We start from the raw sequence: 19,909 nt of genomic DNA on the forward strand, positions 1-19,909 counted from the left end.
GAAAGGTTTGTAGTTAGCTGGTTAGTGAAGGAGATCCATCAGCTGGGTAAATTAATCCTAATCCAGCCCACAGCCTTCTGCTGGTGTTATTATCAGAAAGAATAAAACGCACATCTTAAATATTATTGGAATTGTAGAATTTGTTTTATGTTTTATTATTTTCTGCAGCAAACAGAACTTGATTCATTCTCCAACATTTCAGAAACGAACCACTGGGTTCAAATAAAATAAACTAAGTCAAACATTTCATTTGGTGTTATTTCTGACACCGTTCAACTGCAGCATAAATATTTGACTCTAAAGCTGCTCAGAGACATTAAACACTCATATATGAACCCATTATGGATTTTATTATTACATTATGTGTCCTGTAGGTTTTAAGTACTTTTTAGATTTTGTGAGTTTTTGCAAAGCGTGTTTTTCTCAGCCTGAGGCGTGGTGTTGAATGAGGAAACGGATGTTTTACTTTGTTAAATCTTCTTAAATGTTTAAAATGTTTTGAATGTTTGTTGTGAATGGAGAGTTTTTGAGGGACGGCAGGTTGTGTCAATTAAGTTTTTGATAAAAAATAAAAAATAAAAAGCAATTATCTGACATCTTCTATTTATTGGTGAAAACAAAGCAATATGAAATAATCGTGATGCATCGGGATATCGAATCGAATTGAATCGTTGACCCAATAATCGTAATCGAATTGAATCATTGACCCAATAATTGTAATCGAATCGAATCAGGAGACAAGTGAAGATTCACACCTCTAGCTGTGACTGAAACGAAGGGATGCAACTTGGGCTGCCAAATTATGACGTGGTGCTTCCGAGTGACACACACCCAGGTCTGATCAACCAGGGGTGGACCAACCCCGGCAGAAGGTGTATTGTGATAAGTGGCCGACACATCCAATGAGGTCGGGGCACACAACTGAAGATGTGTCGCACCGGTTTCACCACGAAATCTATGGCAAAGCTCACTCCACCAAGTTTTCATTCAATTGTGCTGAAAGGGATCTTTAACAACCAATCCTGGGAAAATTCTTGCTGTGTTTGTTCTTTTGCATTTAGTTTTATGCTGTTTGATATTAACTACTTTGTCAGTGTTTTTTTTGGATTGGTGTTTTGGTGAAAAGGGATGTAATGTCGAATGAGATTAGTGTATCTTTGTCGTCAATAGTGATCCGTTTAGTTCTTTTGCTAGTTCCGTGCTATTTTTGCAATGTTGGTCTTTGTTACCTGGTAGTATACTGATGATTTTGCTGATCTCTTTTGCCATATTTTATGTCAGTGTACTTTTGCTATCTACAATTGGCCTCAGTGGAGTGTTCTGTTTATTTATCTTTGGAATTATGTTTGCTGTTGGAATCCATTGTTTGTACGTTGTTATTTTGGTGTTCTCTAGTAGTGGTTTCAGTATTTTTTTCAGGTTTATTTTTTAACTTCTTCTGTTGGGTCTTTTTTCAGTGTTTTATAAGTTTTTCGTCCTCGAGCTTCTATTCCATCGGTTGTTTGTATTTTTCTTTGTCGTTTATTGTTGTGTTGTTCTTCCTTTGCTGGTAGAATAATGATGTGTTTGTTTCTGGCGAGAGATGTCATGGTTGCACAGCGCAGGCAGCAGAGGACAACATCGTTCTCTGCTGCCTGCAGGTAAAATGAAGTGACACCACCAACATCCGGTGGTTGCTCTGACGAAGGCGGCAGTGAAAGTCGAAACATGTCAGCAAAGGTAACAACAAACCCCTTTCACTCGGTGTACAACGAAGAACTAAAGACAAATTAAATTGGACAACCAACACAGTACGAACGTAACAAAGCTGGCCATAAAGCATCATTTTGTAAGGAAGCACACAGATACAAAACATGTTAATAGTAAAGATTTATTAAAATGCTGTCTTGTTACTCATATGTACATTTCGGCAGGCATGCTCTTTTCAGCCCAACACTGGCATAGACATCAATATTTGATGTCTGTGGTTACCGATAGATTCTTTAAACAGCGACCGCTCCAAACTCTGATTGGTTCTTTTCTCCCTTAGTCCTACCTGTTCTATTTGCTGATTGGTTCTTTATTCCATTGTCCCATATTTTCCATTTTCTAATTGGATTTTTGTTACTGTCAGTTTTCGTTGTCATTATTTGTTAACAAAAATGTTGATCAATCTTCATAATTTAGTCGATAGAAGTACAAATTTAAGTTGTTTCAATTTCGATCGCAAAAATAAATTCGTCACAAAACAAAAACTAAGAAAAGAAAATATTTCAACAAAATTAACACTGGGCTGAACATGAAAATAGTCTCCTACACCTATCTCTTGCATTAGATTTTGATAGAAAATCGATTTAAAAAAGCCTGACAGATCTACATCACACAGACACCTAACATTCATGGATTGGGCATTGTAACTGGGCAGCCATCTACACATTTAGATGTAAATCTAGATGACAGTCATCAGCACATTGGTGAAATGCAATCCCATGCTGATGTAAAATGTCATTCAATGACAAAATATACACTTTAAACAACAGTGGTCCTAGCTTCGAACACTCTGGAATCCCCCAAGGCAGATGAGCAAGATCAGATGTGAAACCACCCATACTACCACACACCGTTCTGTCCGCAAGTTTAGATCTAAACCACTTTAGAACTTGACCAGAAAATCCAACATAGTGCTCGAGATGCAGTAACAGCACTTTGTGATCAACTGTATCAAATGCAGCAGTATGGTCTAATAAAATGTGCTACACGTCAAACTAGAGTGGGCCGGAAATGGAGCCCTGTGGTACTTCCTATTTAAGGTTCATGCAGAAGGATGAACATTCCCTCATCATCACCCTAAAAGTCTTGACTTTCTGATGGATCTCTTACTGCAAAGCTGACCCTGTGGGGTCAACCCACTGCTCCAGCTGATTTAATTAAATTCAGGTGTTGGACCATGGTCCAGTGTATCAAAAGCTACCGTCGGCACAAGCCACAAAAGAAGCACGCATTTCCTGAATCATCTGCTAAAATAATATAATTTAAAATCATTAAATTACCTCATGATCACTTTTGTCACCATTTTTAATCACAGTTAAAGTATCATTTACAAAATGAAACATGCATGTTTAAGGAAAAGCAGGCTTTAGTTTTACGGGCGGCAGTGAGTAAAAAGAAAAAATAGCGAGGAATTTAAATTCTGGTCAGATCAACTCATTGTGATAGTCATTCAGCAGGGAGCACTAGTAGATGATGAATCTCTTATGATGTCAATTGTTGCAAGAGGGTTTTTTTTTTATTTAGAGAGAACGAATTGTCGACTATAAATATTGATAGGGACTTATCTGTCAATTATAAATATTGGTGGGGACATGTCTCCGGTGTCCCTGGTTAAAATGATCATTTGGGATGTAAAACCTACAAGTGTCCCTTTTGGTGAAATTACTTCTTCATGTCTGTGTGAACTCTTGTGTGACGGTTTAAATGTCCTTTTTGGGTAAATGTTTGTCCACAGAGCTCACAGGCAAAAGGTTTCTCTCCTGTGTGGACTCTGATATGGTTGTTTAAAATAGTCTTTTGGTTAAATCTTTGTCCACAGAGCTCACAAGCAAAAGGTTTCTGTCCTGTGTGGAGTCTCATGTGACAGTTTAAGTGTGTCCTTTGGCTAAATCTTTGTCCACAGAGCTCACAAGCAAAAGGTTTCTGTCCTGTGTGGATTCTCATGTGTTTGACTGCGGTTGATTTTTGCCTAAATGTTTGTCCACAGAACTCACAGGCAAAAGGTTTCTGTCCTGTGTGGAGTCTCATGTGACTGTTTAAAGTTGAGTTTACGCTAAATATTTGTCCACAGAGCTCACACACAAAAGGCTTCAGTCTGGTGTGGACATTCATGTGTCTGTTTACACTTGATTTTCTAGTAAATAATTTCCCACAGTCATCACAACTGAATGACTTTTGTTCTTCCTTGACTTTCCTGCATGTGTCTACGCATTGCTTCACCTTAACACATTTCTTATTAACCAAACAGCCTGAAGACCTTATTGCTGAATGACTTGTCCCTCTCACATGTTTCTGGAGAGACCACTTGTGGACAAAGGTTTTACCACACTCAGGACAGCTAAATGACTTGACAGTCTTAACATCCGACTTAGGAGATGGGCTCTCATTCCAGTCATGGTCTCCGTCTATAGTTTCAGATCCAGAGTCTGACAGCTCAGAGTTTCCATTCACATCATCATCGTCCTCTTCATCCTCTCCACTAACTTCAGTCCCTGAAGACTCAAATGCCTGTTCATGAAGGTCAAGATCAAGGTTCCTGCTGGTTGCTGCTCCTTCACCAGTTTCTGCTGTCACCTGCTCAGCTGAGCTGCTGGTTGGAACATTTCTGTCTTCTATTTGCTGCTGATGAAGCGGTGAGAACAGAGACTTCTCTTCATCGTCCTGTTCCTCCTTTACGTGGAGGATTTCTGGGTCCTGCTGGTCCATGCCAGTGCTCTGTTCTTTAACCAGCACCATTTGTTGAACAGCTGTGGGAAATGAAAAATACACATAAAGTGATTAACAGACTGCTATAACTTTGTACGAAAAAATATAAAAGATGCTCCGATACGATCGCGTGGTTTTCAAAAGATCAGAATCGTTTGTAAAGGATTGGATGTAACCATATAAAACAACAAGCCAGGGTATCTGCAGGTTTAAGGGAGCCAAATTTAAGACTTTTTAAGACCTTTTTTAAGGCCACTTTGACCAAATTTAAGCTACTTTTGAAATTAAATTTAAGCTATAATTTCTAGCTATTGCCTGGAACCACGCAAAAGTGGGATTAACCATCCAGTTACCATCAAACTTGCACTTCCCCATGGTGCAAGCTCCCACTAGCTTAACCAGCTAATGTGCTCACCAAAAAATAGTCCCCTTTCACAACCAACTGAATGTGTACGGTTCCGCTTACGCCAACATCACACACAAAAAATGCTGAAGACTAACTAGAAATTCACAAAATTTAATAGAAACAAAATAATTTTGTTTATTGGGTCTTTGGTAATTTAAGACCTGTGAAAACTGTATTTAAGGATTATTTGTCATTTTTAAGGATTTTTAAGGCCTTAAATTTGGAAAAGCAAATTTAAGACTTTTTAAGACTTTTTAAGGACCCGCGGATACCCTGACAAACATGGCCTTTGAAATACATCCTGTGATAGACATATGCAAACTTAATGCCAATCATGGCTTTGTTTTCTTTTTAATAGGTTCCTCTTCATAAACATTCATTGTTGCATTGACAACAATACTGTAACATCAAAAATTTTAAATCAGGCAGGTATTTCAGACAATTTAAGCAGTGATGGGGCTTTCACATCTAGGTCAGCCCAGTCTGGATAAATGTGTTCACATCTGGGTAATCTGTGTTTCCCATACTCAGACAACCGTTGTTTTGGACCTGCTCTCTTGAGGTCCGCTTGGTGCGGCGTCTACAACAGCAACACTGCTCACAGCCACCTTCTCAAGGAGGACAACAGGCTTGGGCGGTATTATCGTATACAGCCGATGTTAAAGAATAGGAGTGGTGTCAGTTTCGATCCAGTCAAGAAAAAAAAAACACAGTGCATGTAGAAGACAAGGATTAAATAAATAGAAATAAATAAAAAATACACGCAAATACACGCCAAGAGAAAGATGGTGGCTCACGCACCAAGTGACTGGGTGTATAAAACAACACAACTTCTGCAGTTTGGGAGTATTTCAGGGTTCTAAGTAGGGCCCGACCGATATATCGGCCGATATTGGGGTCATTAATAGTATCGGCTATCGGCCAAAAAGACGGCCGATATTGGGGTCATTAACAGTATCGGCTATCGGCCAAAAAGATGGCCGATATTGCGCTACCTATCCAGCAGATGGCGCCAGCTTTATGAACTCATGTTGTGTGGCTCCACTCCTTTGAACTTTGAACACAAATTATTGTTTGGGAACTTTTTATTTATTTATTCTTATTCATGTTTCTTATGTGCAGTTATTTCCTGTCCAGGGTGAATAAGTTCACCAAGTTAACTCCCACAGAGTGTTACTTTGTTACAAAGCACAAGTATTATGTTTTATTTATTGCTGCAATTTTATTATTTTAATATTCGTATAGGGATCTTCTGTCCCTAAACGTGTGTGTGATGTTAGATTCCCCAGAGTTAGCCAAGTCAGAAAAAACATGTTGTAACCAGTTGTTTTAGCATAAAGCAATGGAAGGGAAGGCTTGCATTCACCTACATAAAAACACTACAATGTATGTGATTCACTTACATTGTTTTATGCTAAACTAAGAAAACCAACTGCTGCCAGGTCATATTGGGCTGGTTATAAAATGCTTTTTCTGACTTGTCTAACTCTGGGGAATCTTAACAAGACACACTTTTACTGAGTGGTGGAATATTCCTTTAAGTTAAAATGTATTTGCGGAAACCACAGTTTACAAGAAAAAGCTTGAATGTTAGATTTATGCTGCGACTGAGTTTGTGTGTTCTGTTGTTTTTGAGATCTGCTAAATAAATCTTATTTGCATTACTTGGAAACCCGAGTGAGTTATTGAGACAGTTATTTGGTGTGTAACAGAGAAATAAGTTTCAAAAAGGCAGAGAATGAAGGGTTTAAGCTTAAGAACATTTTTATTTCTTTTTTTTTTTTTGTGAGGGAGATTTATCGGCCATTATACCGGCTATCGGCCTTTGTTAAAAGTTTTATATCGATATCGGTCCCAAAAAAAAGCACATCGGTCAGGCCCTAGTTCTAAGCAACCTTAAAAGGAGAGCTGGTAAACACTGATGAGGTCATTTGTGCAAACAAAACGCCCCGTTGGCACAGCAGAGGAGTGAGCTGGAGCTGAAATAGCAGCCTTCTTTTTTTTTTTTTTTTTTTTTTAGTTTAGTTTATTTCAAACAAAGAAAACATACATTTTTTTTAAAAATACCACAAACAGAAAAAATACATATCATCCCTTCTTCTGTGTTTGAAAAGGAGTAGGCTGAAGTGGAAACTTATATGTCCCTACCCCTTTATACAAGTAATTTTTACTTGTTTACTAAATCTAACACAAAACCGACATTAAAACAAACAAAATGGTACAAGTCACCAAAAACCACCAAATTATATGGAAAAAAAACAACAAAAGAAAAAAAAAACATCTTTTTACAATTGATACAATTTACTTTTCCTTAGAATAAAGGACACTCACATAAATCATCTATTTTCTACTATATACTTGTTCAGAATATGTTTTTTATAATTCATTTTAAACACATTTATATTTGTACTTACTTTAATTTCTTCTTCTAAATTGTTCCATAATTTAACCCCAATTATTGTGATACACATCTGTTTTAATGTTGTTCTAAACTTATGTATCTTTAAGTTTAGTGTTCCTCTCAGGTTATATCCTCCTTCTCTCTCTGTGAACAGTTTCTGTATTTTATCAGGCATTAATTTATTTCTTACTTTATACATTATTTGTGCTGTTTTGTATTTAACCAAGTCCTGGAACTTCATTATCCGTGTTTTAATAAAAAGTTCATTTGTGTGATCCAAATATCCTGCATTTGTTATTAATCTGATAGCCCTTTTCTGCATTGTTGTTAATGTCTGTAAATGACTTTTGTACGTGTTTCCCCAGACCTCTACACAATAGCTCAAATATGGCAGTAGCATCGTATTGTATAACATATAAAGTGCTTTCTGATTAAAAATATACTTAGCTTTCCCCAATAAAGCAATGCCCCGTGCAAGCTTCCCCCTAACATATTTGATGTGTGGCTTCCAACAGATTCTGCTGTCTATGACCACCCCAAGAAATTTTATTTCATATACTCTCTCAATTTTTACATTATTAATTACTATATCTAATTCATTGTGTCTTCTTTCATTACCAAACAACATAAATTTTGTTTTCTCTAAATTTAGTGACAGTTTATTTACATCAAACCATTTTTTTAATTTATTTATTTCCTGTGTGACCACATCCAGGACCTGTTGCAATTCCACCCCCGAGCAAAAAACATTTGTGTCATCTGCAAACAATACAAACTTCAAAACTTGTGAAACCCTACAAATGTCATTTATGTACATTATGAATAGTTTAGGTCCTAAGACTGATCCTTGAGGCACCCCACATTGTATCTGTCTTAGTCCTGATTTATGTTGATTTATTTGCACGTATTGTTGTCTATTTGATAAATAACTTTTTATCCAGTCCAATACTATACCCCTGAAACCATATTTTTCCATTTTTCTCATCAATACATCATGGTTTACTGTATCGAAAGCTTTCTTCAGATCTAAAAACAACCCTATTGCATGCTTCTTTTTGTCAATGCATTCTGTTATTTCCTCATTAAGATCAATCAGTGCCTGGACTGTTGACCTATTATTCCTGAAGCCATACTGGCATTCCGTCAGCAACTCACATTGATCAACAAAATTATCGAATCTTTTAACAAACAGTTTTTCTAATATTTTGGAAAATTGTGATAGTATTGACACAGGTCTATAATTTGTAAATTGATGCTTATCTCCCGTCTTGTAAATAGGAATTACCCTTGCTACTTTCATGTTATTTGGAAAAAACCCCTTTTGAAAAGAAAGATTACAAATGTGTGTTAATGGTTTTACAATGCCCTCAATCACATATTTCAGTGTTTTCATGTCAATATCGTTCCAGTCTGTACTGGTTTTATTCTTCATATCTGATTGGAGCCTGTTATTAAAAAAACAACAACGCATTTTTCTGGAGGAAAATAAGATGCCATTCTCCCCAGATGTCGCAACTAGCCCCAAAGTACTCGTATGTCTGTGCCACAAGCTCATCGAAGCGGGTTTTCAGCAGTCGGTCTACAGCGCCCTACAAATGTTGAAGCCGGAAAAAGTTAACTTTGCTGGTTTTTCAGGCCAAAAATCTTTTATTGAGCTGCGTTTTATAAAAGTTGTTAATATTATATGTGTTATGTTGTTTTAGTAATAGCGTTTGTTAATATTATATGTGTTATGTTGTTTTAGTAATAGCGTTTGTTAATCAGTTTCTGAACAGTGGAGGTCCAAACCAACAGTTTGGTAATTCCACGTCATCCTTTTTAAATTTGTCCCAGTAATACCGTACACCATGGTAAAACGTGGAGGAAGCTGGAGAGTATTAAAAATTGGATACTGCCCAAGCCTAGAGGACAACACAGAGTTTTCCAGACCTCTTTTTCCCCATCCACGTGCTTGAAGACATCCACGTTCCAGAGTAGGCTATGAACACAAAACCTCACTGATCAGGGATGGGATGACCCAACCCAATCTAGGCTCAAAAAGCTGTGAAAGTGGCTTTCGTAGGCTAATGCAGGGGTAATGTGGTAATGTGTGGTGGGAAAGACCAAACTGCATTCAAATGACAAACATGCAGTGCATGCACGCACACACAAAATTACCTTGTAAAGCCCGTCTTAAGCAAACCCTAAAAGACCTCATCTGAAGTCTGCTTTTATTCCCTTAAGACTGGATTACGCTGCCTCCACTTTGGTGGGTGTAAACAAGTCTGCTGTTGACCGGCTACAGAAAGTCAAAAATGCGGCAGCAAGATTTCTTACAAACTCAAACAGGCATTCTCATATTACCTCCATTTTAGCGGACTTACACTGGCTACCACCATCGACATATAAATATTGGACAATGGGTTTCCATAGCCTCCAATAACACGTTTTTGAAGATAAATGGTAGGTGGCCACCACCGCCATTTTGACCGTGTCACAGGTTCCGTCAAGCCCAGACAATTCCACAAAAGGGAAGAGAGGTGGAGCTGAGGGTGGGGCTGTAAGGCTGGGATCAACTGACGACACCCGGTTGAACCAGCTAGAAGCTAACCTGAAGCTAACCCAAAGCTAACGCGGAGGTGGGAGCTAAGCTAACGGAGGTAGCAACCTAGCTACAACCGGAGTTAACTGTGCACAACACCAGAGCTTCTGAGTCAGAGACACGCCGGGCTAACCGCTGGGTAAAACCGGGTGGAACACAGAGGTCTCAGAGAGCTCCACAAGCCGGCAACCGCACAGCAGACAAGCGCCGCTGCGATCTGAGATGCGCAGAGCTGCCGCTGGGGAGAACCGGGTGGAAAGGTTTCCATCCCAGTGCTCCACAAGCCGGCAGCCCGCGCAGCAGACAGGAGGCGCGATCAGACAGAGATGCACTGAGCTGCAGGGAGGGGAGAACGGGTGGAAAACAGAGGTCTCCCGAGAGCTCCACAAGCCGATAGTGGGAACCCAGGTCCACCAACATGTTATATTTCAACCCATTTTCTAAAGTGCAGCATTATGTTAAATGCACTGGGTTTTACCCTATTACAGTTAAATTTCATGGTTAAACAGTACATGTTAAAATCTAAGCTCAGCTCGGCAGTGACCTAAAATAAATAAATATAATTTTACTTACCGAAAAAAATGAAGTGGAGGCTCCTTGGACGCTCTATTAGTGCAATTAATGCCACAGCAAGTCATTTTGTCCAACAATTGCACAAAAAATATCCAAAACAGAATACACAAACACAGACACTCAAAATCCCGGAGCAGTTTCCAAGCCAGACCGAGGCTCTACTGAGGCCTTTCCACGGAGCTAGCTCTGTGGTCACGTGGGTCTAAGGCTCATTAATTATACAGAATTTTAGGCTTTTAATAAACTTAAACAGAAGAGTGAGAAAAAAATTCACCCCCCTCGGAGTTGTCATGAGTGTAAACTAGATAATTTAAACCAAAAACATGTTTTGGTACCAGGCTGTAAACATGTTTATTTCTCCAGTGAAATTGGTATTTTTAACATGGGAGTCAATGAGGATTTGCTCGCTTCTGACACCAGCCCCAGTGGATGAGGGTGGAACTGCAATTTTTGGTGATTCCGGGTTGGACTCAATTTTTGAGCAGCATTGTGGGGGCTTGGCTACCACCAGTTCTATATCAGATTAGGTTAAAAGTTTGAATTTGAACAATCCCACTTCCTCGTTTCGATTCTGGTTCCTAATGATTCCTGATTCCGATTCTTTCAAGACATTATCGGTGTTTCTCAATGTCAAGGCGCCTGGCCTTGCGAGGCAATGTCTTGCGAGGCCAAGCGCCTTTCTAACGAGGACACTGTCCTTCTTTGGCGTTGGCTTCCACGGCGGGCGTGTAACGTCACGTGACACGGGAGATAACATTATGTTGTATACGTATTAGTTTCAATATAAATATATAATGAGCCTTTTACTTTTGAAATTGTGTATATGTTTATTAAATTAAAAATATAAGTGAGTTACTACCCGCTAGCCACCGAAGCTGCAACTACGAAGCAACTAACCAACTACAGATAACTTCTTTGGATCTAAAATTTTTTTTTAATTAGTTGACTTATTTTTAAACTTGAAAATTGTCTCTGAAATAGATGCCGGCTTCTGATCCGCCATCCTTTTGAAAATACTGCGGTGTATTGGGGGTAATTTTTTTTACCAAGGCTAGGCTACAAGACCAATAATACCTAGCTGCGGACATTGCCCGGCCAAACACGCCCCGGCCAGCCAACCCCCCCGCACACACACACAAAACACGCCCCCCCCCCCCCCCCTGTTGAGCTACCCCCGAGCTCAACAACTGCAAACAACACAATTGAAAGAAAATAAATAAATAAATAGTATTAATGTGATTAAACAGACAGAACTCCAGGTTTAAATATGAATGTATGAAAAAAAAACTATAATACATGTAAATGGTGACGTGTAAAAATACATCTGAATGGCTTTAAAGGGAATTTTCTGTTACATGTTTTATCAAATTGTACACGTCTGAGCGCGACAATTTTAGGGCTACCACATTGCCGTCGTGAGTTTGCTGCTTATTAGATGAGGAGTCATAAACGGTCAAATAAGTAGCCTATTGTTATGTTTATTTTGGCATGTAGCCCATTAAAAATTATACTAAAAAATTTGCGTCCATGACGTCTTCCCCCACTGCCAATAATGCTTAATTTTATATAAAAGTGTTTCAGAAAAAAATTACGAATGCGCCATCAATCAACCTATGTCTTAAACGTTCTAATTTCTAGTACAAAATCTTCGCAAGTTGTAAAAATATAAATCTGTCTTTACCTGCACCGTCATTTCCATCTCTTGCAACACGCATGCGAGTTCTCGTCTTCGTACATGCACGCGTCTTTTGTACATAGGGGCGTGTTTGGCTGGGGCGTGTTTGGCCGGGGCGTGTTTTGCTGGGGCAATGTCTGCAGCTAGACCTAACTCTACAAGACACCTTCCGTGTATCCTTGCTCAGCTAGCTAAACGGCTAACAAACGGGGAACACACGCCTCGGTAGAACATGAACGTCTTGGCGCTCCTGATGACGTATCTCCTAGGCAACCGGGGCGGAGCCAAGACATCAAGGCAAGGCTCCTCGGCATCTAGAAACACCCTACATGTTTTAGATTTCAGATTTATTGGCCAAGTAAAATTACATTTACAAGGAATTTGTCTTCGGTAGATGTTCGCTCTCTAAAACATACAACAACCATAATAAATGAGAATAAAAATACCTAAAAACACATAACATGTATACCCACACACATGTTCATTTACGCACACACCTATATACATATATACATACCCACACACACGCACGCACGCGCACACACACACATATCCATAAGCATACTGATTAAGTATTAAAAACTATAGTAAAAGGATGGTAAAATAATCTACAGATTCAGGAGAGAAATGGCTGAAGGAAAGAAACTGTTCTTGTGTCTGGTAGTTTTTGTGTACAGTGATCTGTAGCGTCTGCCAGATGGGAGGAGATGGAAGAGAGTAGATGCAGGATGTGTGGCATCTTGGACAATATTCACTGCCTTTTTCCTGATCCTGCTGATGTACAGTTCCTGGACAGAGGGCAGTTGGGCACCAATGATTTTTCCTGCTGTTTTAATAATATGCTGTAGTCTGCATTTGTCCATTTTTGTGGCTGACCCAAACCAGACAGTGATGGATGAGCAAAGTATGGATTCGACTGCAGCAGTGTAGAAGATGATCAGCAGCTCTTGTGGTAGGCCGTACTTCCTTAGTTGCCGTAAGAAATACATCCTCTGCTGAGCCTTTTTGAGGATGGAGTTGATGTTTGTTTCCCACTTCAGATCCCTGGAAATGATAGTTCCCAAGAACTTGAATGAGTCCACCATTGACACTGGGCTGTTGGATATTGTGAGGGGGGGCAGCACTGTGGGAAGCTTCCTAAAATCCACGACCATCTCCACAGTCTTAAGGGTGTTAAGCTCAAGATTGTGCTGACTACACCAGACCACCAGCCTCTCAACTTCTCGCTGATAAGCAGACTCATCACCATTCTGGATGAGCCCAATGACAGTGGTGTCATCTGCAAATTTCAGGATTTTTACAGCTGAGTCATTAGAGGTGCAGTCATTGGTGTACAATGAAAAGAGCAGTGGAGAAAGGACACACCCCTGTGGTGTACCGGTGCTGATCAGCCTTGTGCCAGACGTAACATTGTTCAACCGCACATGCTGGCTCCTATTTGTCAGGAAGCTGGAAATCCACTAAAACATAGCAGGGGAAACAGTGAGCTGAGAGAGCTTTGAGGTGAGGATTTCTGGTATAACGGTGTTAAAAGCAGAGCTAAAATCCACAAACAATATCCTTGCGTAGGTCCTTGGTTGATCAAGATGTTCCAGGATGAAGTGCAGCCCCATGTTAATTGCATCATCCACTGACCTGTTTGCCCTATAGGCAAACTGCAGGGGATCCAGCTGGTGGCCTGTGGTGCTTTTAAGATGGGACAGCACCAAGCGCTCAAAGGACTTCATGACTACTGATGTCAAAGCCACGGGTCTGTAGTCATTCAATTCTGTAGGGGAGGATTTCTTCGGTACTGGGATGATAGTTGAGCTTTTGAAGCATGATGGAACCTCACACAGCTCCAGCGATCTGTTGAATATCGTTGTGAAGACAGGTGCTAGTTGGACAGCACAGGTCCTGAGGCAGGAAGGACTTACTCCATCTGGGCCTGGTGCCTTCCGTACTTTCTGTCTCCTAAAGATGTTGCAGACATCCTCTTCCTTCACAAGGAACGTAGCTTGTGATTTAGAGGAAAGAGGAGTAAGAGTGTCCAGGTGAGGGGTGGCGGCTGCCGCTATGCTGGAGTGGAGGAGGGGTGTGACATTCCTTTCCTCAAAGCGACAATAAAAGCCATTTAGCTCCTCAGCAAGGCCATGATTAGCATCAGAAATGGAGGATGGTCTCCTGTAGTTGGTAATTTGCTGAATGTTTCTCCATAATAATGTGGGGTTGTTGGCTGTAAACTGGTTTTTCAGCTTTGCTGCATACTTAATTTTAGCAGCTCTGATCTCCTTGTTCAACGTGTTCCTGAGTGATTTGTACAGAGGCCTGTCTCCTGCCCTATAAGCCTGCTCCTTTGCCCGTCTCAACTGGCTCAGAGTTGCTGTAAACCATGGCTTGTTGTTACTAAAGGTGCGAAAAGTCTTTGTTGGCACACACACTTCCTCACAGAAGGTGATGTAGGATGTCACAGTGTCTGTTAGCTCGTTCAGATCACCTGTGGCATCTGCAAATACTCTCCAGTCCGTACAATCAAAACAGTCCTGTAACTCCTCTTTTGCTTCATTTGTCCATTTCCTCACTGTCCTGATGGCTGGCTTTACAGATTTTAGTTTTTGTTTATAAGTGGGGATAAGATGAATCAAATTATGGTCAGAGAGGCCGAGAGCTGCACGAGGGACAGAGTGGTATGCCCCTTTAAGAACTGTGTACCAATGATCCAGTATGTTTTTGCCTCTAGTCGGACATCTGATGTGCTGTCTGTATTTCGGTAGTTCGGAATTAAGTTTAGCCTGATTGAAATCACCCAAAATAATGAGCACTGAGTCTGGGTACTTGTTCTCTGTGGAGGTAACTTGATAGGCGAGAGTCTGCAATGCAACACTCACATCTGCTTGAGGATGTATGTAAACTCCAATCAAAATGAATGATATTTCCCGCGGGGAGTAAAACGGCTTACAGTTCAAAAATATTGTCTCCAAGTTTGAGCTACTGAGAACTGTAGCGTCTGTACACCAACATTCATTAATGTAGAAGCAGATTCCACCTCCTTTCGTCTTCCCTGATAGCTCTTTTTCCCGGTCTGCGCGATGTAAACAAAACCCAGGCAGGTATAAGCCATTATCAGGAATCAAGTCACTGAGCCACGTTTCCGTAAAGCAGAGGGCAGCGGAGTGTGCAAAATCTCGGTTGGTCCTGTTCAGAAGGAGCAGCTCGTCCATTTTATTAGGTAGGGATCGGACGTTCGCTAGGTGTATTGCTGGGAGAGGCATACGAAATCCCCGTTGGCGGAGTCTCACCAGCGATCCTGCTCGTTTACCCCTCCTGCGCTTCCTTCTCCAACAAACAGCAGTTCCTCCGATCAAAACTTCCAATAAACTCCCCGGGTCCTCAAATTTTTGAAAATCAGTTTCTGTGGTTTGTTGCCTGATACCCAGTAGTTCATCTCTACTGAAAGTAATCCGTTTTGCATCGCTGATTTCCAAAAAAATATACAAAAACAACACAAACAAAAGAGAGCAATGTACCGAGGCTGCCATCTGCGGCGCCATCCTGCGAATGGCGAATTTTAAATGAGCCGGCTAACCACAGGCCCTACTTAATGAAACAATCTTAACTTCACAATCAATGTGTTCGTTTCTGACCACAACCAGGGTCTGGGAACGGGACGAGAGTGAAATGTTTCCAGCATAACCACAAAAGTCCAGCTGTTTTTCATTAAAACATCAGGACGATCATGTCCAGGATGACTGAGAGCACACACCTACACGCTGCAGCAGCCATTCAGTCAGAAGAGTGACTGAAACCTAGATGTAGCTGCTGTCAGTAACAACATAACAGATTTAAAACGTTAAAACTCTCAAGCGACTAAACAGTTCAAAAAGGAAATAAAAATCTCACCAATTTGTGTCTTGTGAGATTTATTATTATTATATTTATTATCCCCATCGGCTCCCAGTGGCAGAACCCGGTGTGGTCCACCACAGAGAACGGCTGCTCCAGCATGGTGACTTTAATTATTTTACAGGTTATTGCTCACACACACACACACACACACACACACACACACACACACACACACACACACACACACACACACACACACACACACACACACACACACACACACACACACACACACACACACACACACACACACACCTTCCAGGCGTAGATGCCTGGGTTCTCGGTATGAAAACCCATCTCTGACCGCGGTGAAAGACAAATCTAGAACAAACGTCTGTAAACAACCATTCAACGCTTAAACGAGTCTTGGCTGTGTCTCAATGTCAGACTGACCCTTAAAGCTGCCTTTTGCTACACCCACACCGTCTGTATAAACAAACATAAACATGCAAATCCAAGCGGAAAACCGTACCAGACATTTCCTTAAGAAGCTCAGCAAAGAACCAAAGTGGCGCATGCGCAGAGTTGTCGTCTTCGTCTGTGGGTTTTATGGCACTTTAGGTGAATTACCGCCACCTACTGTTCTGGAATGTGGACTAACGGGCTCCGGGCTTTTCCATTTCCAGGAACAGCGTCTTCCCCTGAATCCGTGAAAATAATAATAATAATAATAAAATACAGCTTTATTAATTTTGTAGTCAATTAATACAGTAAAGTATGTAATTGTATCCTTTTAAAGTGTGTCGAACTTTTTGCCTCGTTGAAAATTTCATCACTATTGCAATAGAAAATCCCTTTATTCTCCATCGCTGACAAAACGTTGATGTCACAGCAGCAAAACAGATCAGTTGGATCAGCTGGAATTTCCCAGTGGAAAGACGATAAACGGACTGTTAATCCAAAATGTGTGGAGATTAGTCTGACACTCTCAAATAACATTCTTCCTCCATCTTTATCCAAAAAACGATCAAGAATCCTCAGAGCCGACTTGTGTTTAAACTGTTTACTGGTACTCAAAAACGGAACAGGTGTCCCTGTCAAGACTGTCTGTCAGGGAAACGTCTCCCTCCTCTCTTCCTTTTTCTTTCTTATTCACACAATAAGACTCCGCCTTATTCCAAATCAAACTTAAATAATACTTCCACTTTACAGTTCAGCAACTTTAAATCTATGTAGCGTTATTAAGATCTACATAAAAAGTGAACCACTAAGCAACTATAATCATTATTTATATTCACCTCAGTTCAGGCTCCTACATGGACTTTTCAGGTTTTTATTACACAAAAGTAAAACATTTTCACACAATTTTAGAGAAAAAGCACTGAAATAAGAAGGAATTAACACACATGGTTATTTTGCTGATTTGTATGACCCTCTGGACACCAACATGTCCAGAGTGTGTATTGCACATCTCCCTGCAGCTCAATGGATGATGGTTGGTTGGATGACAGACTTAGTTCTCATCAGAAAAACGGGCCTCCTGTTTGGTTTTATGTTGTGCCTCAGCCTAAATGATTACATTTTAAAAAGTATAAATAATGGTAAGTAAATTGCACAAAAATGTCTCCAACAAGAATTAGGTCACAAATCAGTTACCTGTCTTCTGACTTTGTGAGGAGCATGATCCTCACAAACCCTTCCAAACAAGCACTTCCATGATCGGCACCTCTGGTTCTTCCTCAGTGGATTCTGGAAGTGAGGTCTTCAAAGCACCTGGAAACAGACAGGTGATGGACAAGAAACTTTAATATTAGTGGAACTGTTTCGGCAGGTGTGAATAGATTTAATAAAATTAATTCTATAAAATAAAAGTCCAGTAGAACGCGTCAACTCACATTTGATTAGCTTATAAATTTTAAGCTCACACTCTTCTATTTCTTCCCATAAAGGCTGTAACCACTCCAATCAGCATTGTTGGCCACACCCAGCATGGTCCTTCTTGTGCTTTTTCCCACCTTCCGTCCTCCAATGAGGCTTGGAGAACGGACCTAATAAATTGTACAAAGCTGATCAACTAAAATGTCAGATTTATTAAAACCATTTTCTGAACTTCTACAACTTTGTACACACAGCTTTCTGGAAGTATGCTTTGTCTTGTAAGTTGGTTTCTAAAGCAATTCCCTGTCAGGACAACAGAGGGCGTAGTGCTGTTCTGTGGTACCCTGCCATGTATCTGGTCCAAGATTGTGCATTTCCATCTATCCATCCATCCATCCATCCATCCATCCATCCATCCATCCATCCATCCATCCATTTGATGAACCCGCTTGTCCACGCAGGGTCGTGGGGGGCTCGTGCCTATCTCCAGCGGTCAATGGGCAATCAGGCGGGGTACACCCTGGACAGAGAGCCAGTCCATCGCAGGGCAACACAGAGACACACAGGACAAACAATCACACACACACACACACACACACACACACACACACACACACACACACACACACACACACACACACACACACACACACACACACACACACACTCACATCTAAGGACAATTTAGACAGACCAACCAACCTAACAGTCATGTTTTTGGACTGTGGGAGGAAGCCGGAGTACCCGGAGAGAACCCACGCATGCACAGGGAGAACATGCAAACTCCATGCAGAAAGATCCCGGGCCGGGAAGCGAACCCAGGACCTTCTTGCTGCAAGGCAACAGCTCTAACCACTGCGCAGCCAGACTGTGCATTTACTAACCCACACCTCCTGTCTGGTGTTTGTTAACCTGCTGGGTTGGGTGTCACTTATTTTTGTGCTTGAATGAGCTGCCATCAGGCAAACTTCCTAGGTTTCCCTGCTGTGTGAATATACGGCGATACTCCATCACTTCCTCGTCCTGACTTTCTGCCTTTAAAGGCCCCGTGTGTGAAATCCACTGAAATCTTGATGAAAAAATGCGACTCTTTAGCGCCATACAGTTCAGAGAAAGTATTGCAACTATGGCGGCTCACTCACGAGTTTTATCGTATAATCAATTTCCAACCTGTCTAGCCTAACCCACACAAAGCTTGAAATAACTTGACAAACGCATTTATAATTATGACTGTTTTATCAACCTACTAGTCCTGAAGGAAGCAAGCTAGTTCTGTTAGATATTGAAGCTGTCACAATTCACACACAGAGGAAGGGTGACGTCAGCCGGGAGGTCAGGTGTTGTGAGAAATTCTGTTCCCCTGGAATATTCTGTCTGCCACCATTAGTAAAGTGTTGTGGAGATAAAATAAACAATGCTGATTTAGCCACTGGCTAGCGGACGCGCGCTGGAGCGTGTTGGGTGACACGGCAGGCTGCGGGAAGAGAGGAGACTTGAGTAGCAGGACTTTGGAAAGGACACGTTGGGACCGGATCGGGAGTTCTGGTACTAAGAAAAGATGAATGAACAACTTGAGGTGAGTTTAGGAGTCAGAGACACTAATCGGAGGCTGGTGTCCAGCTAATAGTGGGCGGGGATCTGAACATTGTGCTGGACATGATGATGAACTGACAAATTTTATGTGTCTTTTGATTTAATTGTTTATTATTCAAACTAACAAGTGCAGCAACGATGTAGCTATTATTTTCTATGTCTTAGTTGAATTAGCAGACTCCATGCTTCCAGGGCGCACTGCTGCCCTCTGCTGGTTCTTTCAGGTTACAGTCAGTCCAAACAGGTAACGTGGAGCTCGTATGTCCCTAAACAGCTACTGTATTTTAAGATGGTGGATGACCACGGAGCGTCGACCACAGTTTATGTATATAAAAATGTATAATTTCATGTTGAGAGGAATATTTAGAATTGATGTTGGTGAGAAATATTAGTGAAAACGGACACGTTTGTGAACTGTAAACATAGGATTTGATGGTAAACAGGTAAAAATATCACACACTGAGGCTTTAATCCAACAGCAGCCTCAAAGGGCGGAGCCTATACAAAATAGAACAATGGTTA

The 19,909-nt window shown here is 40.8% G+C and overlaps 1 protein-coding gene across 3 annotated transcripts; it reads right to left on the bottom strand.

Annotated features, from left to right (window-relative positions):
* Positions 1-1,854: 1,854 nt before the first annotated feature.
* On the bottom strand, positions 1,855-16,555 carry LOC107393038 (zinc finger protein OZF). 3 transcript variants are annotated; one of them, XM_015971178.3, is made up of 2 exons: positions 16,449-16,555; positions 1,855-4,496 (listed from the first exon to the last, which is right to left on the bottom strand). In XM_015971178.3, exons 1-2 carry the CDS (start codon positions 16,453-16,455, stop codon positions 3,412-3,414), a joined length of 1,092 nt encoding a protein of 363 aa, XP_015826664.3. In that variant the 5' UTR covers positions 16,456-16,555; the 3' UTR covers positions 1,855-3,411. The 3 variants fall into 3 exon arrangements, with proteins under 3 accessions (XP_015826664.3, XP_054608003.2, XP_070410437.1); XM_054752028.2 differs by having other exon boundaries at positions 16,370-16,474; XM_070554336.1 differs by lacking the exon at positions 16,449-16,555 and adding an exon at positions 10,417-11,553.
* Positions 16,556-19,909: the final 3,354 nt, after the last annotated feature.

Source organism: Nothobranchius furzeri, chromosome 8 (assembly GCF_043380555.1).
Source record: "Nothobranchius furzeri strain GRZ-AD chromosome 8, NfurGRZ-RIMD1, whole genome shotgun sequence".
NCBI lineage: Eukaryota > Metazoa > Chordata > Actinopteri > Cyprinodontiformes > Nothobranchiidae > Nothobranchius > Nothobranchius furzeri.